The sequence below is a fragment of the Cynoglossus semilaevis genome, chromosome 13, assembly GCF_000523025.1.
Source record: "Cynoglossus semilaevis isolate Cse_v1.0 chromosome 13, Cse_v1.0, whole genome shotgun sequence".
Taxonomy (NCBI): Eukaryota; Metazoa; Chordata; class Actinopteri; order Pleuronectiformes; family Cynoglossidae; genus Cynoglossus; species Cynoglossus semilaevis.
Genome location: NC_024319.1, coordinates 4,342,464 through 4,366,088, shown reverse-complemented (window position 1 = coordinate 4,366,088; position 23,625 = coordinate 4,342,464). Strand labels below are relative to the sequence as shown.

Below are 23,625 nucleotides of genomic sequence, written 5' to 3'. Positions count from 1 at the left end.
ACTGAGTGACCGGTTGGTGGTGGCACCGACACCACAGGAGAGTTCTGTTTTTACTGTGATGACCGTTAGAAGTTTGAAGCCATGGTTAAAATGTCTTCGCTGAGACTAAGAAATGCCCTGCTGCGTGAGTGCATGGCAGAATTCTTGGGAACTTTTGTTTTGCTGGTAAGTGACACAGAGTTGATTTTTTGTTTTCTTTTTGTTATTATGCTACAAGAAAATTAGTTTTTGGACAAATATATATTGTAAATTCTTTACTTTAGAACACTAAAAACAAAACATAACTCTGACTCAGGTAGTTAAGCTTTTACAATTTTTGTACTTAAAAATGACTGTAACGTGGGCTCTTAAGAATTAACTTTGTTGTCAAGGCATTGCAGCTGAATTGACACAACATGAAAACTAAAACTCAAAATCATTTATTTCAGTAATTAGTCTAGACTTAATGTTCACTCAACTTTACTGGCACTAGGTTCAAATTATTATTTTTTACTATGTAGGGTAATTCTGTGCCGTAATAAAAGTCATGATTTATTGACCTGTCCATATTGACCTAGTGTGCATCACATCCAGAGACGTACTGTATGAGCCTCGTGTCAATAAATTCCAGGGTGCAGAGTCTAGGTTTATTAGGAAGGAAAAATTAACCAGCAGATAAATCACAGATAAATAACAATCAGTCACGTTACAAAATGGAGCCAAGTACCGTTGTTGGGTTTTACAAACAAAAGATACTTTTGTATTATTCTCCTACCTTTTATCCCAGCTTTTCGGCTGCTCTGCTGCAGCTCAGGTGAAAACCAGCAGGGAGACCAAAGGCCAGTTTATGTCCGTCAACATCGCCTTCTCTGTGGGCGTCATGTCGGCCATGTACCTAACCAAAGGCATCACAGGTGAAAACAGCTGCAGAAACTTCATTTTATTTTACCTTACTTCACTGAGAACGTGTCTATTTAAAAAAAATATTTTTTCACTTCCGTTTCTATTCTTCTCGCAGGAGCTCATCTCAACCCAGCCGTGACCCTGAGTTTCTGTGTGTTGCGCCAAACGCCCTGGAAACGGCTGGTGCCCTACAGCCTCTCACAGCTGCTGGGGGCCTATGTGGCATCAGGGGTGGTCTACACAGTGTATTACGGTTGGTTTTTGGCCTCTTTTATGATGACGTGTTTTTGTGCATTATATCAAACTGAGCCCCGTGCCCTGTTTAAACCACCCTTGCATTAAATGCTACGCTACTATAATCCCTGAGCCCCGTGCCCTGTTTAAACCACACCTGTCATGTTGCATTAAATGCTACGCTACTATAATCACGTGTTCATTTAATCATGGTTCAAATGCAAAAAAAATTCATGAACTCCATGCAGTTCCTCTATGGGCCCGCGGGGGCTGCAGACCACATGTTTGAAATTTTTTTGTATTTGTTAACACTATGTTCCAGATGCTATCATGTCGTTTAGTGGAGGAGTCTTGACTGTATATGGCCCAAACGAGACGGCGTCCATATTTGCTACATACCCCTCAGAGTACATCAGTTTGGGGAGAAGTTTCCTCGACCAGGTCAGTTGGGAATATTAAACTTTAGGAATAACAGTTTTAATCATTTTACTTCAACTACTTGTTCATACCTGACGTCCTCAGGTAGTGGGCACCGGCATGCTGATGTTGTGCATCCTGTGTTTGGGAGAAACCAGGAACACTCCTGCTCCTCCGGGGCTGATTCCTCCTATAGTGGCAGTGATTGTCCTGGGAATTTCCATGTCAATGTCAGCTAACTGCGGAGGAGCAATAAATCCTGCACGTGACCTTGGCCCACGACTCTTCACGCTGACTGCGGGCTGGGGAACAGAGGTCTTTACGTAAGTGTCGTCTGCTGTGTGTACACTGCACATTAGGAAGTGACCAGGCACAGAGGCAATAAAATCAGACAGTGTCAGTGTCAGCTTCAAATCTGAAACAGATAGGATCTGATTCCAGGATCCTGGCCTTGTCATCAGCAGATACGACTACACAGCAGAGGTTATCAGACTTATCACAGCTTCAGCATCACAGGGACAGGACACAGTGGTGTCTTTCAGATTATAATCTGCTGCTGTCCCATGATTTATATTTGGTCACTTGGAGTTGAGTTGGACTAAAAATCCACTATTTCTATCAAGCTAAATTCTTAGGTATATTTTTGTTTATATGTTTTTATTAATTAATAATTAATTCCTTATTAATAATTTCATCATTTGGATTAATTAAAACAGAGAAAACACTGACACCTACCTGATGCTATTGGTCTTTCAGTTTCTGCAATAAAGAACAAAGGAGGTTATATATGTAGTCATATTTAGAAATAACAATTACAAGAAATCTTGAATCCACAGACTGATATGAATAAAATGTCAATTGTTTAACCGTTTCAAATACACATTGTAATTCTTATATTTTTTTATTAACTTCTGTAAAATAGTGGTTATAGTTGGAGCAATAAAGTGACATGTCTTATAAAAAACAAATACTGAATTCAGGCTTAACTTGTTTTAAAACAAGTGCTTAAATAATTTTCTAAAAGTAATTGATTTTAGGAGAAAAGTAAAAAAAAAAATCTATTTTAACAAAATGACTTTCTTACCTGAATAGTAGAGACATTTGATGTTGCCCCAGAACAGTCTTGGCAAAAACCAATTTCCTCCTGGTGTCTGCTTAACAGGTGTTACAACTACTGGTTCTGGGTCCCCCTGGTGGCACCACCTATTGGAGCCGTTTTAGGAACTCTCATGTATACGTTCTTCATTTCTATGCATCTGCCTGATCCACACGACCCTGACGACGTCTCCACCCTAACAACAATAAGTGAAAACATCAAGAAGGTGACGCCCACCACGGAAAATGGAAAGGATTTGAAGGCAACCTATTTTTGAACGTTACTGTGAAGATAACTTTCTACACACAAATCACAAAACACTTTGGACATTTGCATGGGACATTTGCAATTAGTTATTTGGTTGTTGATGCAGTCTGGTGTGAAGAGAAGAAGAAGAAGAAACTATATTCAACACCTACAGCAATACCTAAAACACAAGTCAATTTTACGTTGTTAAAGATATTGACTGTGACATTATACGTTTTTAAAAAAACGATCTTTATTCTGTGTAATTTATTATAAAATGTATTATTCTATTTTTACTTTTTATAAAATGTCAAATGGAATACGGCGCATCCATTAAAACACAATAAGCACCTGTTGTATTATATTATTAGTATTCATATTATTATTATTGTTGTTATTCTGTTAAAGTTGAAAAAGCAGGTTTATTCTCCTTTTTTAGGGATACATATGTGAAAAATAGGTCAATTTTTGTCTCTTAGAGCAAATCATTTACGTAACAACCTGGTTACATAAATTAACTGTTATCAAATAGAAAAACAATAAGAAGTTAAGAACAATATCAGCATCAGAAATCCCGTTGACTTTAATGTAAAAAAACATTAATTACCTTCATACAAAGAAAGAAGACATAATACGATGAAGAAGAAGAAGACGAAGAAGTGGGCGGTTGCCCGGGAAATCTTGCGCTAGCTTAGCACACACGCCATAAGTTCACTGTTTTAAAATATATAACATTCTACATCAGTTTCTCTCACATAAACAGATTCAAAATCTGTTTATGTTGCTGCTTTGGAAAAAATAACATTTTAATCTGTGCATTATTCGGGTCAATGTTTCCGCAGTATTATAACTTCTTTGTGGAATTTCTGATAACGCTGCTAATTTCTCTTCACATTTATACTTGGCGCTCGGTATATAGATGTTATATTTTATATAGGCTTATTTCTGAGATATTGTGTTATTTTTTAAATATGTTTAATTTACTCTATTCTATTACACTAATATAAAATCAAAATATTAATTATTAAAGATTTAAATAAAAAGAACAAGTTTAAAATTGTGCGATCTCAACCAGTGAGCCAAAGTGGTGACGCGAAGTTAGCAGTAGAGGGCGACATTATACTAATTTTAGGAAACATTTGTAGTGTAGTTAAAGCGGATTTGTTCAAATCAGAATCAGAAACGTCACATCTTTCGTGATCCTTGGTTAACGAGGGAACCAAGCTTCAAGAGGAGGTGAAAGGGCCCGAGGAGCCGCGCCAACTCCTCCTCCTCCTCCTCCTCTTCTCCCCGCTCTCCTTTCGCCCCGGCTGAGGCTGATCCCTCCCTCACCTTTGCAGTCTCCGCTGCCTACCCCCTCCACCTCAGTGGCCTTAAACCATCATCGGTCGCAGCTTCGGCTCCGAATCCAACTCCAAACTTCATCATGACCCCAGTGAGAAGAAGATCATCGCTGATGACTCAGACACGAACACTCTCACCAGGACCGGAGAAAGCTGGAAAGGTCGGTGGAGTTTCCTGCAGCTCTGCAGTTTCACATTATCAGCTACAAATATGAACGCGGCTCTCAGTTTTCAGTGAAGAACTCAGCATTTTTTTGTAGCCACTCTCTGCACAGTGGCGGATCTAGAAAACTATTTATGGTGTGGGTAGCTGGGGGCAGGGGGAGTAGGAGCACAGAGACTGTAGAATTATATGTAATGATATCACTGATAGTACATGGAATGACAGTATTACTAGTTGATCGAAGTAAACACTTGCAACTTTTTGCAGTTTTCTTCCATTTTAAAGACTTAATACATAACTTAGAGTTAAGTCTGAAACTTCAATGTCTTATTTGCATGAATTATACACAGACAAAATACTATTTTAAGAAAATTGTGATGTAATTATTAGTGCACTGGTTTCTACAAAATTAAAAGAAAAATGTGATGTAATTATTGGTGCACTGGTTTCTACAAAATTAAAAGAGTTTAGGTAAATATTGGCTGCTGTGTTTATCTGCTCAAAATGCTACTTTAGTTAACCTGACATTACTGATGAAGGTTTTACAAATTGCATTTAAGGTAAATATTGACTGCTGTGTTTATCTGCTCAAAATGCTACTCGTACTCGTATTACTTTGTATTTTCCTGTACTTTCTACTGTGTGTACAGCTCAACAGCATGTAGTAGCTCTACCCTACAGTCTACAGTCAGCTAGCAGCTAGCTTTTCTTTACAACAGGCAAGTTCAATTCTATACTTTAAACCCAATCGTGTTACTAATTGTTGTAAGTATTGCAATTGCACAGTAGCGCCCCCTGCAGGTGATATAGGAAGTTTAGATTTATGAAGTGATAGTTGCCGAATTATTTTGGCCCAACATTATCATCGTTATCACCATTAGACTCCTCGTCTCCCTGTCTGAAAACTGCATTTGTCAAAAGTGAAAATAATTAAATTTTAATGAATATGCCAAGGCTGATGACCCAAAGTAGATACAGTATCTGTTTTCCAGTACCTCCTCCAGTTGTTTTGTGTTCTTGGCTAAGTATTTCTGCAGTAAATCAGAGGTGATTCAAACGCTGAGGTCATACAGAACCACTAATGTGTGTTCTGCACTTGAATGTACTGTAGTTACATAGCAAATTACATAGCAAGGAAATGTCAGTCAGGTGTTGAATGGCAAGAAAGGTGCTTTGATATTCAATGGACTATTTATTTATTTATTTATTTATTTATTATTGCTTCAGTTGCGAGATTCAATTCAAGGCATCACAGGTCAGTGGGGTTACGTACAACCCTGAAGCCACAGGGAGGAGGATGAGCGGGAGTAAACAGCTGTAAGACTGGGGAGGAGGAGAATGATCTTGTTTTCACCAGGAGTGGATAAAGGGGTAGAGTAGAAACTGAGTAGAAATGCAATAAAAGAGAACTGTAATAGAGTGAGAGAGACGATGCTGAAAGCTGATCGGCCTGAGGGAGAGAGAGTGAGAGGGGATGAGGGGAGGGCGCGACAGAGCGATTTTTTTGTAGAGTATTGATCGGTAACTTGGTGCACCCAGTCGTCATGACTGCTCTGTTTCCTCGAATTTGAACTACAGAGGAGAGGAGAGAAGAGGAGTGAGGAGAGGAAAGGATAGGAAAGGAAAGGAAAAGAGAAAAAAGGAGAGGAAAGGAAAGGAGAGATGAAGAAAATAGAAGAGAGTAGAGCAGAGGGGTTTGGAGAGTAGACAAGAAAAAAAGAGAGGAGGGGAAGAGAGATGATATGAGGAGAGAAAATGAGAGTATGGAGAGGACATGAGAAGTGTGAGGGGATAGGAGAGGGGAGTGAAGGAGATGACAGAATAGGAGAGAAAGTAGAGAGAGTGTGTGTGTGTTATGGCAGGCTTCTAGGACATCATCAAATGTAAAATATAGCAATGTCCAATGTTAAAGCCGAATATTTTAATTAAAAGTAAAAACAACCCTCTAAATGTGACCCACGGTGTGGGCTGGTTCCCACCTCAGCACTTGTTCACTCCTGTCCTCACGACTTCTCTTCTTTCCCTGTGTAGACAGTCTGATGGGTCATAGTCAGAGGAGGCCAGCGCAGCGGAGATGTTCAGAAAGAGACTTCCTCCAGGTCAGTACCTGACATTGAACACAACACTGCTGTTCTACAACTTCTCAAACACTGATACAGATTCATCTCCATGCAACATGAGGTGCCAATGTTGGGCTAATTTGATGTATAATCCGTTAGTAAAAGATGGAACTAACATTTACTGTGGAACAGAGGAACCAATGGAAGTGCATAGTTTCCAGGAAAAAAATTTTTTTAATTTGTCTAAAACCAGTCAGAACCATGGTTAAAGTGTTGCTGACAGAAATCTTCTGTGTTTGGGACTTTCTTAGTAAAATAAAATGGTTGTGCATTAGCAGCCTTTAAATGATAAATAAATAGCCTTAAAAAAATTAATTTAATTAAATTGATTGAATCGGTATGAGAAAAAGTTTTACATTTTAGTTAAATCTCATAATTCTATTTTATTTTTCGCTCAATTTGGTCCAAAAATCAATGTCACAACAACCACACCATCAAGAAGTTTGTTCTGGTTCTGAACCTAAGCAGGTGTTGTTGAGTTCTTCATTTGATCATAGTCAAAATGAGCAGCTCAGCAAGTAGAAGAGCTGAGGTCCCGCAAAATGGATGGATTGTTTTTTCCGCTCTACTCATTCTTGTGTAATTAAAATATAACCTTACGCGGATAATGAGTTTTGTGAACAAAGTTTCTCTCTGAATCTCACTGCTATGACTGATGTCCTTATTGATGCTGCTGTGGGCGACTGATCAATCCTCTGGGCGCCAGCTGCTCATCTGTGTCCCTGCTTCTTAACTACTGCAAACCCAGCTGACGATGAGGAAGATGCCCACCTTCATCTGACCTCCAGACCATCAGACTGCCCCTGTGCCACTTGCAGCCTTGCATCCTACAAATTAGATCACAGAGAGTGTGCACACGCTCACGTGTGTGCACGTGAACGTCCGTAGCGCAGTCAGCTCCTCTCTCTGGGTTTTATCCAATTATACGAGCCGCAGTGACCGAGGATCATTTCCCTGCAGGAAACAGTCTGACTCTGATCCCGACTTAGGTTTGGTCATGTCAGAGACAAGAGTATTCCCGAGGCTCCCACTGACGGTGCTGTTTGGTCAGCATTACTACGCACGTGGTGGAGACAGGAATAAATCCAGAGCCGGTCCAGACAGAGAGAACAGTTTAAAAAATAAAAGAAAATACCGGCAGGAGACTAAATAATTCTATGTGAGCCAGTGCCACATTAGGGCACTCTCTACTGTTGTTTCAATCAATATGCTCTACATCTCAGTTACTTGTGGAAACCTTATGTTTGTTGCAGACCAGTCAAAATCCACCCCCACCTCCCGCCCCCTGCCACCATAATGGACCCTCTATAGATCTACACAGACCTGCAGTGTAACAGTTGGTCTGTGTCAGGGCTCGTTGTGACCTTGGAGCCGCGACAAGTAAATGATGCTCATTCAGTCATACTGAAGAATAACAGAGGCTCTCGCTAACTGACACCTAAGGTGACAAAGGTGCTAATGTGGCTAACTTAAAAACAGAGGGTCAGCGCTGTAATCATCTGCTGTTATGAACACAGACTGTGATAAGATGTTTAATGACCTCTAGAGGGCGAGCAGGACAGTGTAGTACAGATGGTGTATCTACTGTGGAAGAAGAAACTTTTCTGAGGAAGAGATTCAGCAGCAGGGATTAATGTGCGCTACTCATATTAATCCAAATTAGATTAGGGAAGATGAATTCTTTACTCTACAGTATATGTCATCATAACCAAATGAAATTCAATCTAAATGATTTAATCTGTCAGATTATTTATAAGCAAGAGGTCCATACATCCTAAATTTTAGGTTTGAGGCGTAAATAAATCCTAGTTCTGGCTTTTCATCATAATGTTGGTGTTTTTTTTATTATTATGTTTTTTATAGGCCATTGATTTTTAAATGTCATTTAGAGCAGTGTACAGTATCACAGTCATTTACTGATCCATGGAGTTATGAATCCACTCTTAATCAATTTGTCAAGATATATTTTCTTTTGTATAAGAATAAAATTAATTGATTGAAGTTGTACGTAGAAATTTAGCAAAAATATTTTTTTTTTTAGGTATTAGTTAGATAACCTATATTTATTTAAATATATTATTTAATATGTTATATAATAAATATATTATGCTTTGCATATTACATGTATTTCAGACAGTTGACAGATGTTTTTGTTGATTGTTTTCAAATGTTAGACATATTTTTTTTACCATTAGGCGGACTGGAGGTAAATGTTAGCTCATACAACTGTCTGGTTTATGTGTACACTAAGTATCATAACAGGGAGGATTGTAACATATTTTAGTTCATTGGTAGCCTTTACCAAATGAACACTAAGTACCATAACAGGGAGGATTGTAACATAGTTTAGTTCATTGGTAGCCTTTACCAAATTAGAATAATGATCAGCATCAAAAACAGCCAAATGCAGGATGTTAACGATATGAATATTTTATGTGACAAGGAGTGTTCAGTTAATGGGCACAGTGATCGGTTTTAGGGAGAAACTCTCACCAAAATAACACCAATATTTTACTATCTAACTAACCTCATTGACTTCCCATGAACGTCATGGTCTTAAACTCAAGTTGCAGGTTTTCTTAATTTGCCTGCTAATAAAAACCACTGACTAAAGTCAGACACGAGACGAGTATTAGAGGAGTTTGTTTGGTGAGGTTGAAACTAAAGTTCATCATGTAAACACTAAGTTAGGAGGTGGTGTGGTACGGATGCAGAAACACAGGAAACCACAGTGTCTCTGACGGTGTGTGTGTCTAATCTGGGGTAATGGCTGTGTGTTTTGTGTGCCGTGCGTCCCTTCCTGTGGCGTCGTCAGGTTGTTAACACAGTCAAAAGTGTATTAGAGCTCCCAGAGCTTCGAGGCCTTTCACTTCATGTCTGTGTATATTTTACATAAGGCTGCACATATGTCTCTGTTTAACAGTCAACTTATTAAAACAAGTGTGAGAATTGTAACATCCTTTATGACTTGTTTTACATCTGGTCTTCCTGTAGAGGAGGAGAGACGGGTCAAAGCCAACGACCGAGAGTACAATGAGAAGTTTGAGTATGCGGTGAGGGTCTGAGGTTTTCTCCTTCACCACTTCATGGCCTTGTTTATAACTAAAGTCACATTTCAGTATGATGAAGTTCACCATTTAATATTCCTCCGTCCACAGAGTAACTACATCATGACGTCCAAGTACAACATTATCACCTTTCTGCCTGTCAACCTGTTTGAGCAGTTCCAGGAAGTGGCCAACACTTATTTCCTATTCCTGCTCATTCTACAGGTGAGAGGAGTCGTCGTGAGAACGACACAAGGAGAGATCAGTCCTCCATTATTGTAGTGGAGGTGATGTTGGAGTGGTAGTTGATCAGGGATTTTTTTCTTGTTTGTTCATCTTAAAAAAATAGGTATAGTGTAAAAGTTATTCTTAGTTATTCTGTAAGTGTTACAAAAGTTCTACAAGATAAGAAATGATGCCCAACACCAGCCCATTCACATCCAAACCTTAAATAGTCCTCGCCTCATTCTCGTTTCTCCCCGTATGATCAACACATCCATCCATTCCTTCTCATGTCATAAGCTTATTTTCATATTGTTCAGCATCTGCCTTTCTTTTTCCTCATTTCGTACGTCTCTTAAGGCACTATGGCGCCCCCCAGCGGAGGCACAGCCCACACTTTAATAAGCATTGACTTAAATTATGTTTGTTTTTGTGCAACAGACGTCTTTGTCCTCAGTTGAACTAACCAGAAGACCCCGCCGCCCCTCCCTCTCTGTCTGTCTGTGTCTAGTTGATACCTCAGATCTCCTCACTCTCCTGCTACACCACCATCGTGCCTTTAGCTCTGGTGCTGAGCATCACTGCAGTGAAGGATGCCATGGACGATTACGTGAGCACCACACATGAATTCCTGAGTGCGAGGCTAACGGGATCAAACAGATACGAGGACCTGTGATTAAAGCAATTGGTTTCTGTTTGATGTAGCTTCAACTTTGACCCTGGGAAGTTCACGCTGACCTTTGTTTTTTGCAGTTTCGTCACAAGAGCGACAACCATGTCAACAACCGTCAGTCTCAGGTCCTAATCCGTGGCCTGTGAGTCTACTTTATAACTAAGTAATCTTCTTTTATCTTGTGTTCTAGTTTACTTAGTTTTTCCCTGGTTTTCACAGTACACAATATCCTGTTTTTTTTTCACAAAAGTAACTTAACAATTTTCTCCTTTATCTTTGCCTCATGTTTTGCCGTTGCAGTCTTCAGAGTGAAAAGTGGATGAACGTTCGAGTTGGTGACATCATTAAACTTGAGAACAATCAGTTTGTGGCAGTAAGTATGCATCCAGTACAGTTGGGTACTGTAGTACACACACATGCACACGTGTTGCTGAGAGCATTTCACATTTACAATACATATTGTAGCAACTTCACCTATTACAAATAAATACCTAACCCTAATCCCTAACCCAGCTCTACTATCATTATACCAAACTAGTGATAGTATACAGTACAAAAACAAATACATACTGAATAAAAACCTACTGGTACTTTGTTATAAAGTATTTATTTTGTGAATATTGATTTCCCTAACTCTCTTCCTGAGCCACTCATGTCCTTCAGTGAACGCTAACTCTAACTGCCATATCTTCAGGCTGACCTACTCCTGTTGTCCAGCAGCGAACCTCACGGTCTCTGCTACATCGAGACAGCTGAGCTGGACGGGTCAGAAAACACACCGCACATCAGCATGGTGGCCAACCCTCTGCCACTCTGTGTCCATATCAGCAGATGTTGTTGTTCTATTGTCTTGCAGAGAGACCAATATGAAGGTGCGTCAGTCTGTCTCAGTGACATCTGAACTTGGAGACAACCTCTCTTCATTTGACGGTAAGACTTTAAGATAGACTCTTGTTTTCACCCACGTGTTCTGTCAGTTTCATTCTAAACACGTCCCACAGGTTGAACCAACAGAAATCGACTGCACAAACCACATATACTAGTGCATTGATTTTGAAAATCTAAAACTGACTCCAAATTCTATATTCTTTTACTTATCTTTGTGGGAAAGGTGAAGTAGTGTGTGAGCCCCCCAACAACAAGCTGGATCGTTTCTGTGGTACCCTCTACTGGAGAGAGAAGAAATACCCCCTGACCAACCAGAACATGCTGCTGCGAGGGTGCGTCCTCCGCAACACTGAAGCCTGCTACGGCCTCGTCATATTTGCAGGTTGGTCCATCTTTTATTAACTGATGAAGTGAATCTATAAACTTTACTGAATGCATGTGTGTGTGTCTGTGTCTGTGTGTGTAAAGGGTGTGTTCCTAACAACCTGTTTCTGTTCCAGGTCCAGACACCAAACTTATGCAGAACAGCGGTTGCACTAAGTTTAAGCGCACGAGCATCGATCGCCTGATGAACACGCTCGTCCTCTGGGTAAAACATCCCAAACTTCTCAATTTCACTGGGCATAATGTTTTAGGACAGGATCCCAGAGTTTTTAGTTCAGATCCATGTATCCACACTTTGTGTTCCAGTCTAAATTTGGGTTCAACTGAGCCAAAGAGCAGAATCTAAGATATCCGTCTGATCAGACTCGCCGCTCCTGCTCCTCTTTCCTAAGTGCCTGTCTCAACTCTTCTCCCTGACAGATCTTTGGCTTCCTCGTGTGCATGGGAACGATCCTGGCTGTTGGTAACGCAGTGTGGGAGCGAGAGGTGGGATCCTTGTTCCAGAGCTACCTGCCCTGGGAACCCCCTGTGAACAACTTCCTGTTTAATGCCTTCCTCTCCTTCTGGTCCTACATCATCATTCTCAACACCGTGGTGCCCATCTCTCTGTATGTCAGGTGAGGAGCAGACGGATTATACTCACTGTTCACGTTAAAATAAACGCAGCATAAACAGCTCTCGAGTTATGACGGTAAAACAATGGTATTCAAAGTAGGGGGCGGGTCCTTACTTTCAAAGTAGTGGGGCAAATGATAGGACTGTGTTCAAAGATATCTCACCAAGTGCAAAAACGATTCTACTCTGACATCAAATAACTACTGTATGATGTGTTTAAATGTAATGCTACTTTTTGCCCTATGTTTGTTTCATTTGCACCAGTGTTGAGGTGATCCGCCTCGGTCACAGCTACTTCATTAACTGGGACCAGCAGATGTTCTGCTCACAGTGCAACACAGCAGCAGAGGCCAGAACCACAACTCTAAATGAGGAGCTGGGCCAGGTAGGTGGGTGGGTGGGTGCCCACACTCACTGATGTAGTAAAGACGCACAGAATACTTCAAAGAGAAGATACTAGCTGTAAATAAATAAAATCAAATAAATGTTTTGCATTCATGTTTCAGGTGGAATATATTTTCAGTGATAAGACTGGGACTCTTACTCAGAACATCATGAGTTTCAACAAGTGCTCCATCAGTGGACAGACCTACGGTGGGTGAAATCACACACAGATCTCAGACTAAGTCAAACTACAGATGGTTATATACTGTATATTACCTCCTTTGGGAGATGAGTGTATAAAATACATCCCAGAAGTTTTCCTTCTTCATTATGCATTTTTTTGGCCGGTGCGACTCAGTCGGGAAAATATGGTAATTAAATATAAAACAATATTTGCAGCCCTCCACCTGCCTGGATAGTACCGATTATATTGATTTGTCATGATTATTGACTTCTGCTGCTGTCTCCTGTCATTATCAGTTAGACAGTTATGGCACCACGTGTGTGATATTTGACAACAGACATTGACGTTTTACACTTGTCTTGTTTGTGCAATCAGGTGAAATCACAGACCCACTTGGACCTCAACCAAAGGTTAGTAGTCTGAGAGTACCATCAACATGGACAACTTCAGCACTACAGTATGTGCAGTGTATAGTATGTCGCAGTTTATAACACGCCGTTTAAGGTCATGACTCCTCAATTTATCTTCAGAGTTTGGACTTTACTCCCTTCAACCCCCTGGCAGACCTGGACTTCTGTTTCTATGACGATGCCCTGCTGGAATCAGTGAAAGTGGGAGACAAACACACGCACGAGTTTTTCCGCTTGCTCTCTCTCTGTCACACCGTAATGAGTGAGGAGAAGAGTGAGGGTGAGAATGACGAAGGGGGACAGTGGGGTCAACACTTCACGTGTCTGTCGTTTATTTTCTTTATATTTGTTCTCTGTCTGTCCAGGAGAGCTGGTCTATAAGGCTCAGTCCCCAGATGAGGGCGCTTTGGTGACAGCAGCACGAAACTTTGGTTTTGTGTTTCGTTCCCGAACACCCGGGACCATCAGCACCACGGAGATGGGACGACCCGTCACCTACACTCTGCTGGCAATTCTGGACTTCAACAACATACGCAAAAGGATGTCTGTGATAGGTTTGCTCAGATATTTTTACATTTGTATCTGTAAATCCAAAGCATTCTTTACTGTTCACCCCTCTCCCCTGCAGGGGGTGCAAATTAACCAGTGTGAATTCTTTGCTTCATAAGAAATTGGTTTAGTATAAAACAAGCAGGTCAGGCTAAAGGCATGCCGTCTTTGAACAGGCTCTCAGGGCACAACACCCACTTACCCATGTGTTGGTAAACATTATAGCAATAAAATTTAATTAAAGTCGATATCATGGTTATTAAAAAATGATCATCACACTCAGAGGACGACGTCTCTGCAGCACCATGCACTTTTACTATACTAAACGAAAAACTGGACTATGAAAAAAAAATTATAAATGTTCCATATATGAATAAGTTGCATTAATGATTAAAAATTATAAATATTCCATATATGAATAAGTTGCATTAATGTTTAATCGAAAAAGGCTGTTAATTTACACAATAACCTAAAAAATATATTTTTTAGGACTTACATAGGCTCTACAGGTAAATACATTTTGTCGACATGTAATGTAATTTATTATCATGTCATTGTTCCGTGACTCACTGCTGTGCCTTGTCTGGTGAATCAAGAATGTGAATTCAGTTCATTGTACTTGCTCCTAACAGTGGACAGGAGGTGAGCCATTAGTGGTGTTTATATCTGGTTCACTGAAAGACATCACTGTTTGTTCCTGTGATTTGCCGTCCTCACAAACTGACCAGAACATCTCTGCTCATTCATCACGTTTTTCCCTGGCAACCACTGCTGGTCTGACAGTGTGTGAGCAAACACTTGAGAACCAAAGGCAGACAATGTGCAAGAAGAGAAAAAGAAAAGAAAAAGAAAAGCTTTTTTTTTTTTTAATTTATGCTAAAAGAAAAAGAAAAGCTTCTTTTTTAAAAAATGTATGCCTTGGAACAAATTTTGTTTTTCTTTAATTTTATTTTCAGTGCGGAACCCTGAGGGCAGGATCCGTCTGTACTGTAAAGGAGCTGACACCGTGCTGCTGGAGAGACTCCACCCCTGTAACCAGGAGCTGATGAACATCACCTCAGACCATCTCAATGTGAGCGGACTTTATCAGTGTTACACTGCCATCTAGTGTGTGCTCTACGTCAGCCGTCTCGTGAAATTCTTCCTTCCAGGGGCGTAAATAAGTCATTTGCCAACTCTGTTATTAATGTATGCTGCATAAAATATGTATTGAATCATGATAAAGATAAACAGTACAGGAAGTATGGCCATTAACCTATAATGTAGTAGTGCTCTCTTTACTTTTTACCCCATGTATCACTTTTGAAATATTTGTCCTTCCAAAAACCACCAGTATGAGCACCAATAAAATACAGTAGCACAAGTCTGCCCCCTGGAGCAAAATATTATTTGATCTTTTTTTTAGCAAAAACTGTACACTGCATACTATAAACACTGCACATTGATACTATTAGAATTACTACAGAGCAAGTATGTATAGAGCAGCCAGATTAAACAGTAAAGCTACTCACCTAATCCAAATGGAAGTCAAATTAGCCGTGTGCCACCAAAGGTAGCAAAAGTACCCTAACTGGGATGTGTACCATAGTTTGAGAACAGTTGCTTTCGTGAATTTCTCTCTTATAAAATCTTAAATTAGACAAAGGTTTACTGCTGTGTTGTTCTTAATAATTCTGTTTGTGTTAGAACCTAACAGGAGGTTAATGTTTTTGTTGCTCAGGAGTATGCAGCTGACGGTCTGAGGACCTTGGCTTTGGCCTACAGAGACCTGTCCGAGGACCAATGGGAGTCCTGGTCAGAGAGCCACCGCTCTGCTGACAAGGCCACTGACTTCAGAGAGGATCTGCTGTCAGCTGTGTACGAGCAGATAGAACAAGACATGATGGTGCGTGTCTTAGGTGGAGGGTGTTCATGTGTGTGTGTTGTGTAAAAATTGAAAACTAAAAGAAGAAATTTATGTTCTTCCTCTATCCCTGTCAAAAGGAAACTTATTAAAGTTTCACTTATTTTATACTTCAGATTAACGTTACCACCAGGGGGATACTTGATATTCTGCTTTAAGTTCCTCACACTTTTCAGTTAAAGTCATTATGTTAAAGTGACTCATAACCTGCTCTCTCTCTCTCTCTGTGTTTGTCGATTGTTTTCCTTCTGTTTAGCTTCTCGGTGCCACGGCCATAGAGGACAAGTTACAGGAAGGTGTCCCTGAGACTATTGCTGTCCTATCTCTGGCCAACATCAAAATCTGGGTTCTTACTGGAGACAAGCAGGGTGAGATGGAGCCACTCGCAGTAAAGCTGTTGAAACCGTTTCTACTCTGTAGATGTCAAGGTCAGGTTTGCAGAAGTAGAAGATTTTTTTTGTTTGACATAATTTGTCAAGCGAAGCAATTATTACCAAAAATAAAAGTCCAGGAAACGAAAGTACACAGATGTAGCTCGGCTGCCAAAACATAAAAATAGTATTTTATAAGAGTTTGGTTGGATGACACACACACACACACACATGCAGAGGATTTGATTCTGTGTCTGAAACCTAATTCTGGTTGTAATCCAACTGCTCTCACACTGAACTATGCATTGTTTCCCATCACACAGAGACAGCTGTCAACATAGGGTATTCATGCAAGATGCTGACAGATACAACTGAGGTTTTCATCATCAGTGGACACACCGTCCAGAGCGTGCGGCAGGAGCTCAGGTCAGTCCTGCTGCATGTAAAGCAGTGGTGTCAAACTTCAAGTTCCCCTTAAAAGGCCTGATGTAAACAGACGACTGTAGAGATGTAGCTGCTCCATAATGTATTAATAAATGTTCCTGAAATCGATTATTATTTGTTCAAGTTACAAATATTGTACATGGGTTTGACCAGTGATGTATAATTGGAATAAAACAGAAACTTTGTTTGGCCTGAGGTTGAACTCTTGCAAATTGTCAACCCTAAAAGTTGTAATTAATATTTTATTTATTTATTTATTTATTTATTTAAGTGTGAAAAAGAAGAAGAAAAGAAGTAAAAGTGGAAGCGATAGAAGAAGGACCTCTTTAATAGCATGAGGGAAATTCACTTGTTACGAAACACACGTTCAAGGATAAAATTAAGACAAATGTAAATATAATGTTGGGATATAAATAGATTTATACAAAATGTTAAAATGCAGAAGCTGAAAATGTGCAGGAAGGACAGTGGAAACCTAACAAATCAGCGAAGTCTTGTAGACTGTGAGATGAAAAATATTTTTTTTGTCCTTGTAAATTAAACTTCTGCACAAATGTGTGTATCCCAAACTTGCAAGACTAAAATATTGTGCAAAAAGTTCTCATTGTGGTCAACTTTCTTAACACTGGCTAGTTCACCTGTTTGCTCATCATTGTTTGAATTCTCTTATGTCTCATTAGCTCATCGTTTGTCACTGTGTTTGTCTGCCCCTTCAGGACTGCGAGGGAAAAAATGATACAGCTGTCACAAACCACGGATGGAGGGAAGGAGCCAGGGATGGAAGGATGGGGGGAGCCATACCTTAGTGGCAATGGTCTCAACGAAGGGCAGGAGGGAAGAGGGGAGAAGCAGATGGAGGGCTCGTTACCTCCGTCCTCCTCCTGTGTCATGGACAACATCTCTGGAGAGTTTGCCCTCGTTATCAACGGTCACAGTCTAGTATGAAAAACACAACAGTGGTGTGCAACACTATTTTGCCACACACATTACCCCCAGCCACTCTCCCACACACATACACACACAAGACCAACAAGAGCCGTGAAGAAATAAACTGCCAACTGTCAGGAAATGACGTGTTGCCAAAACATGTTACTGCATCAACAAAACAAGCTTCTTTTTTTTTGCTTTGCATCTATCCTAACCTTTCTCGTTCCTTTTTTCTCCTTTTCCTTCTTCATTAGGCCCACGCTTTAGAAGGAGACATGGAGACTGAATTTGTATTGACAGCATGTGCGTGCAAAGCAGTGATCTGCTGCAGAGTCACGCCGCTGCAAAAAGCTCAGGTGGTGGAGCTCATCAAGAAACACAAGAAGGCCGTGACTCTGGCCGTAGGAGACGGTGCCAATGATGTTAGCATGATCAAAAGTAAGTTCCACGGGCATTTGATGCAGCTGAAACCACAACAGCAGGTGTAATGTGCACTGCGGTATAAGTCATCACTGTGAGTTCAGGGAGTTGGAATTCATCCCCAAAAATGTAATGAAGTTTGTTTATCTGTGATACAGCATGGAATTCCTCCAAAGACATGATCAGTCTGGCTGTTACAAAGAAAGAATCAGCAGATGTTTCCTTCCTAATGTCCTAAAAAACATTACCAATGCTGTGCAACATGAACTGCTTCTTTAACTCAGTTGTTATGGTTCAGTTGTACTAATGCATCTGTTTCCCTCAGTCACTTGCAGCATCTCTGCAGTCTTACCTAAAGCCTAGTCTTACATAAACTGTCTAAGCTGGTGGTCTGCAACCTTCAACACCCAGAGAGCCAGTTTTTATCAATTCATCACAAAATAAAGTCAAAGTCAAAAGTGTTTTCAAAGGGTGTCCATCCTGCAGTGTATGTCGTTGTAATTAGTAAAGTCAGATTAAAGATCTATATAAAAATAAAAACAAATACAGTTATTATTATTATTATTATGGACGTATCTTTCCAAACATCAGTGTAGTGTTATGGTTTGATTAGTAGTCTTGGTGCAACACAACCACTGACTGTCACAACCGTCACTTTTACATTCTAATGCGATGGGAAATTTGTTATTGTTGATTCGGCAGAAGGAGAACCAGGTACCTGCGGTTCATGTGTTTGCTTTGTTTTGTCTCCATCTGTGCGCAATGTTCTGTTTTGTAAGAATTGCGATATCTTTTCCCACAATCTGAACATCACGCAATACAGTCGCTGTATTTTTTAAGCATCCTGCTGAGATTAAAAACTATTTTCATGTTCCATCAAGGCTAAAAGTTACATCATCACAAACTGCCCAAAACAGTTTTTAATCTCAGCAGTTACATCATCACAAACTGCCCAAAACACTTACTGTCAAATATAAACAAAACAAGCTCCAAGAGTTGATTGTAAAATAAGTAAAAGTAAAACACGATTCTTTACCGTCTGCCAATCGGGCGTCTTCACTCCTTCAGGCGCTCACATCGGAGTTGGTATCTCAGGTCAGGAGGGGATCCAGGCAGTCCTGGCCAGTGACTTCTCCTTCTCCCAGTTTCGCTTCCTTCAGCGCCTCCTGCTGGTCCATGGTCGCTGGTCCTACCTCCGCATGTGCCGCTTCCTCTGCTACTTCTTCTACAAGAACTTTGCCTTCACCATGGTGCACTTCTGGTTCGGCTTCTTCTGTGGTTTCTCTGCCCAGGTCAGAAAATAAAGTTCACACAGTCAGCAAACCAACAGTGTCCAATCATGAGTCAGTTAATGTTTGTTCTACAATGTATCTCCTGTCTCCTCCAGACTGTTTATGACCAACACTTCATCACACTCTTCAACATTGTCTACACCTCCCTCCCTGTGCTGGCCATGGGGATTTTCGACCAGGTATGTCTGAAATATTTATGTTTACTGGGGGTCTTCGAATTCAAAACGGAAACTGTTGCACCAGAAATTATTGCTTTTCCACGGACTCTGAGGACTCAGTCTCAGCAAACAGAAATAAAGACCACACGGAATTCTTTATTGTGCTCTACGATGGTCTGGCAAAACCAATCCTGTGAGCCATAATGAAGGTCAAAAAGTTTCAAGTCGTGATGATGGAGCAAGGCTTTCTTTACAAATGTATACGTAGGGTGTGTAGCAACGTAACCACGAAATGCCGTAGGTAGGACGTAGGAAGTCGTCAACCTAGAACCCCCTGTATTTTACATCATTATATTCAGGAGACATATTTTCCAAAACAGTGTAGTTTTACTTCCTCCCTACAAACTCTGCTGTTTATTGGGGGTCTTTCGGCAACTGTCGTCAACCCTGTCTCTCCGCAGGACGTTCCTGACCGCAGGAGTCTGGAGTATCCAAAGCTGTATGAGCCTGGGCAGCTCAACCTCCTCTTCAACAAAAAAGAGTTTTTTATCTGCATCACCCAGGGCATATACACATCAGTGGTGCTGTTTTTTGTTCCCTACGCTGTTCTATCTGACGCCACACAAAGTAATGGCGTGCCCCTGGCCGACTACCAGACCTTTGCCATCACCACCGCAACAGCACTGGTCATCGTGGTCAGCGTGCAGGTCATTTTCTATACCCACAGATACTGTATGTTTTTTTCCTAGAATATAATCTGTTGTCCATTGATTTTTTCTTTTCATGACCTGTGTTTAGATTGCCCTGGACACTGGCTTCTGGACAGTCATTAACCATGTGTGTGTGTGGGGCTCTCTGTGCTCCTACTTCAGCATCATGTTTGTTCTGCAAAGTCAGGGCCTGTTCAGGAGCTTCCCCAGTCAGCTGAACTTTGTAGGTCAGTAGCTCACACACTCACACAGGCCTATTAGTAGTGGGCCTTTATCTGAACGTATTTGCCAGCAGCCATGACGTGGACGTCACCTCCGAAGTAACAGACATTTCATTTCCACCAAAGAAGTTAAACAAAGCTATTAGACAACGTCCAATCAGCGCTGATTTCGTCTGACTTCATTTGAGTGTGAGAGCAAATCAGAGACATGTTTGTTGCACAGAAGTCAGAACACGTAAACAGAGATCTGTCATACTCATCTGTGACATCACTGTGACCAAAACATGGTCACAGAGCCCAGACCAATTAAGACGTCATATACAGAACGTATCACACCATACAAATATGAAAACTGTACACATCGTATTTTAGTCCACTACATAAAATTTTGTCAAATATAAAAAAAAAATTCACATATTTGGTTGACTAAATCTAGCGTGTCAAATATAAAAAAAAATTTCACATATTTGGTTGACTAAATCTAGCAGGTCTGTTGACTTATTTAGGACAAAGACTAAGTTACAATTTAGTTAACAGCTTAAGACTAAATTAAAATTAATACACAACCTCCTCCTTTGTCTGTCGTTATTTTAACTTAGGTTTGAAGTGATCTGGTGAAGAAGTGTATCAGTCTGTCTACACAGATTAACAAATTCATTCAAACATAGAGAAAGAACAAAATAATCAGTGGCTAATCTTCATTTGCTTCTGTGTCCTTGAAAACAGGTTGTGCTCGCAGCACATTATTGCAGCCGATCGTGTGGTTTACGATTGCACTGGCTACAGCAATCTGTGTAGTTCCAGTTTTGGCGTTCCGCTTCCTCAAGCTGGACCTTAAACCTCAGCTCTCAGACACGGTAAGAAACCGTGCAGAAACAGAAACCCACACAGATGTCTCCATCCTTTTTATCGCAACACAGCAGCATCTTGTCTTTCAACATGTCAGGCAGCTGGCCTCGACCAATGATTAACTGCACACAAACTTCAACCGAGTGTGTGTCATTGGCACACGCACACACACAGTGCAAATATTGACTGAAAAAGTGGACCCTAATGGTAAAAGCTTCTGATTTCTGTCAACATATTAAAGTACGGTCATACTGTGAGTGTGTGACCCTCGACTCTTGGTGTCTCAAACGACCTGGGAATCCAGCCACAGCAACCGTCAGTGTTGTAAGGCAAATGAAATTGTTGATTATGTCATTGTACTTTCCCACCAGTCATGCGCAGATTTTTGTTTGTCATAGTGGAAAAGGAGAAAACACTTTGAGTGAACGCTGCTTGAACGCAGTTTCTTAAGATCAACTGTGCAACATTTAGAACAAGCATTTAAATTTAACAGAAACAAAAAGAGCAGAATGACGAAAGACGTCATCAAAATCCTGATCCAGAGTGTTTCAAGGATTAACAACAGGTCGCAGAATTAGTGTCAAGTCACAAAATGTATTTCCCTTGTGTGGAAGTAAAATAATAAAAAAAAAAAAACTGCAGTAATCTTGAGTCATCTTGGTCAGATGAGACAAAACTAGAACTCTAGTGCAAGTCAGATGTTATGTCAGGGAGGAAGAGGAATACAACTGATGAAGACCATCACCACAACCATGAACTAAATATGTTATTAGAACCTCTGCAGTGATGTAATGACCAGGGCCTAGTGGTCAACACTGGACACAGGGAGTAGTGGGCAAGACTTGGCAGTGCGGTAACGACAAAGCCACATGAGGCCCACAGTGCGCGATTCTAAAAACCCTGACGTAATCAGGACCAGTGACCCAGGTCAGCTCCTCTGCTTCTTACTACAGGTTCGCTACACGCAGTTGGTGCGTCAAAAGAAACGAAAGCCAGCAGGTCGCAACGTAGGAGGTCCCTGGCGAGGAGCGGGCAGCGTGTCCGAGAGTCGTCTGGGTGCTCGGGGTGGTTCCAGGAGGTCGGGCTACGCCTTTGCCCACCAGGAGGGCTTTGGGGAGCTGATCACCTCAGGTAAGAACATGAGGCTCTCGTCTTTGGCCCTGACCTCCTTCGCCTCCAGACATAGCTCCAGCTGGATTGACACGCTACGCAGAAAGAAACACACCCATGGCCACACCCCGGCCAGTGCATCAGGGGAGTGCAGTCCAGCGCCCAGTTGCGTCTCTGGGTCAGTACCCCCACTCTCAAACTCCTGTTCAGTTCTGGGCGGCTCCCAGGACATGCCCCTAGAGGAGGAGGCCGGCACAGCACCGGCCCAGAACACACTGTCTGCTCCTGCTCCATCCAAAGAAACAACGTCAGCTTCAGAACAAGAACCAGACTCAGCTGAAGCTCACACAGAATGATGTTCTGGAGATGTTCCAGTTCACTGACACAACAAACAGGATTCTCTGGTTTCCATCACTCTGTCAAAATCATCATTTTTTTATCTAAAGTTGAACCTCCTTGGAATTTAATGGCCTTGTGGTGAACTAGTTCCCACGGACCCCTGACTGTGTTCCAGACTGGCTGTACTGTACTGTATACATCCATGTGTGTTTTGTTTTTTTTTTTTGTTCTAATGAGAACACTATCTTAATGTACAGAAACTTCTAAGACCACATTTTTGGTTTTTGTTTTTGTACTTTGTGAAGATTAAGACACATGTAGACAAACAACGTTCTTCACTGCTTAAAGGAATAATGTTGAATAACTAGAACTCCTATGGTACTTTATTTCTTTTCACATTATCTGAAGTATCATTAACAAAATCTTCTTTAACAAAAGTCTCCACCAGCATCGACGAAACACACGATGTTCTGTGAAGAAGCGTACCAACACAGGGAAAGGGACGGTGGAGAGGCCTGGTTGCACAGCATGGTTCTTTTTTTTTTTTTTCTTTTTTCCTTTTTCAGTGTGTTTGTCTTTTATGACATTGTGTTATACATTGTTAAAAGTATTAATGATCTTGAGTACATACAGTACAGTGTTGTCTCTAACGTCAGCAGAGCTACTACAGTACCAGTATTCCTGTTTAAAATGTATGTATTTTAAATTTTGCATCATATTGATGTGATTGTGCTGTGGGTTTAGGTTTTTTGCTTTTATTTAAAAAATCTTTTTAAAAAATGGCAACATGTCGAATTTTAGCCTTATTTTGACCTAATATAATTATAATTTGTATATATTGCAATTGTAATTTATATATATATATATTATATTCATTAAACTTTTTAGTAAACAGCATTTTTTTTTTGGTTTTATATATCTATAAGAATTTTTAAAAAAATCTCTCTGCTCAAGTTAAACACAAGCCCCTGACACATACTGGTAAATCAACTATTTGTTGGTGAAGTATTGAGGTGGTAAAAAA

General features: G+C 40.6%; 2 protein-coding genes and 1 long non-coding RNA gene across 7 annotated transcripts; 2 read left to right on the top strand and 1 right to left on the bottom strand.

Moving 5' to 3' along the window:
• The first annotated feature begins 6 nt into the window (after window positions 1-6).
• On the top strand, window positions 7-3,221 carry aqp10a (aquaporin 10a). The gene is made up of 6 exons (XM_008323103.1): window positions 7-165; window positions 767-893; window positions 998-1,135; window positions 1,439-1,557; window positions 1,639-1,856; window positions 2,696-3,221. Exons 1-6 carry the CDS (start codon window positions 82-84, stop codon window positions 2,904-2,906), a joined length of 897 nt encoding a protein of 298 aa, XP_008321325.1. The 5' UTR covers window positions 7-81; the 3' UTR covers window positions 2,907-3,221.
• Window positions 755-19,084, bottom strand: LOC112487927 (uncharacterized). Of its 3 annotated transcripts, XR_003051490.1 has the most exons (6): window positions 18,959-19,084; window positions 6,361-6,488; window positions 2,618-2,825; window positions 2,269-2,292; window positions 1,626-1,835; window positions 755-874 (listed from the first exon to the last, which is right to left on the bottom strand). It is a non-coding gene; the product is annotated as an uncharacterized LOC112487927 (long non-coding RNA). The 3 variants fall into 3 exon arrangements; XR_003051492.1 differs by lacking the exon at window positions 6,361-6,488 and having other exon boundaries at window positions 18,959-19,056; XR_003051491.1 differs by lacking the exons at window positions 6,361-6,488; window positions 18,959-19,084 and adding an exon at window positions 4,208-4,346.
• atp8b2 (ATPase phospholipid transporting 8B2) lies at window positions 4,244-23,497 on the top strand. 3 transcript variants are annotated; one of them, XM_017037942.2, is made up of 29 exons: window positions 4,244-4,379; window positions 6,413-6,480; window positions 9,496-9,554; window positions 9,660-9,773; window positions 10,282-10,380; window positions 10,524-10,585; window positions 10,744-10,816; window positions 11,138-11,208; window positions 11,300-11,373; window positions 11,555-11,713; window positions 11,832-11,920; window positions 12,136-12,332; window positions 12,595-12,715; window positions 12,837-12,924; window positions 13,274-13,308; window positions 13,429-13,588; window positions 13,674-13,862; window positions 14,814-14,929; window positions 15,578-15,742; window positions 16,017-16,128; window positions 16,455-16,557; window positions 17,292-17,514; window positions 17,757-17,940; window positions 18,991-19,214; window positions 19,310-19,393; window positions 19,834-20,079; window positions 20,171-20,309; window positions 21,030-21,160; window positions 22,106-23,497. In XM_017037942.2, exons 2-29 carry the CDS (start codon window positions 6,456-6,458, stop codon window positions 22,616-22,618), a joined length of 3,855 nt encoding a protein of 1,284 aa, XP_016893431.1. In that variant the 5' UTR covers window positions 4,244-4,379; window positions 6,413-6,455; the 3' UTR covers window positions 22,619-23,497. The 3 variants fall into 3 exon arrangements, with proteins under 3 accessions (XP_016893431.1, XP_024917280.1, XP_024917281.1); XM_025061512.1 differs by lacking the exon at window positions 9,496-9,554; XM_025061513.1 differs by lacking the exons at window positions 4,244-4,379; window positions 6,413-6,480; window positions 9,496-9,554; window positions 9,660-9,773 and having other exon boundaries at window positions 10,323-10,380; window positions 10,524-10,606.
• Window positions 23,498-23,625: the final 128 nt, after the last annotated feature.

Bases quoted from the DNA above. Each gene is read 5' to 3' on its own strand.
- aqp10a (XM_008323103.1), top strand. From the start codon at position 82: ATGGTTAAAATGTCTTCGCTGAGACTAAGAAATGCCCTGCTGCGTGAG. The intron at 894-997 runs GTGAAAACAGCT...TTCTTCTCGCAG, and splicing joins CCTAACCAAAGGCATCACAG to GAGCTCATCTCAACCCAGCC. The intron at 1,857-2,695 runs GTAAGTGTCGTC...TCTGCTTAACAG, and splicing joins TGGGGAACAGAGGTCTTTAC to GTGTTACAACTACTGGTTCT.
- atp8b2 (XM_017037942.2), top strand. From the start codon at position 6,456: ATGTTCAGAAAGAGACTTCCTCCAG. The intron at 9,774-10,281 runs GTGAGAGGAGTC...GTCTGTGTCTAG, and splicing joins TATTCCTGCTCATTCTACAG to TTGATACCTCAGATCTCCTC. The intron at 17,941-18,990 runs GTAAGTTCCACG...TCACTCCTTCAG, and splicing joins TGATGTTAGCATGATCAAAA to GCGCTCACATCGGAGTTGGT.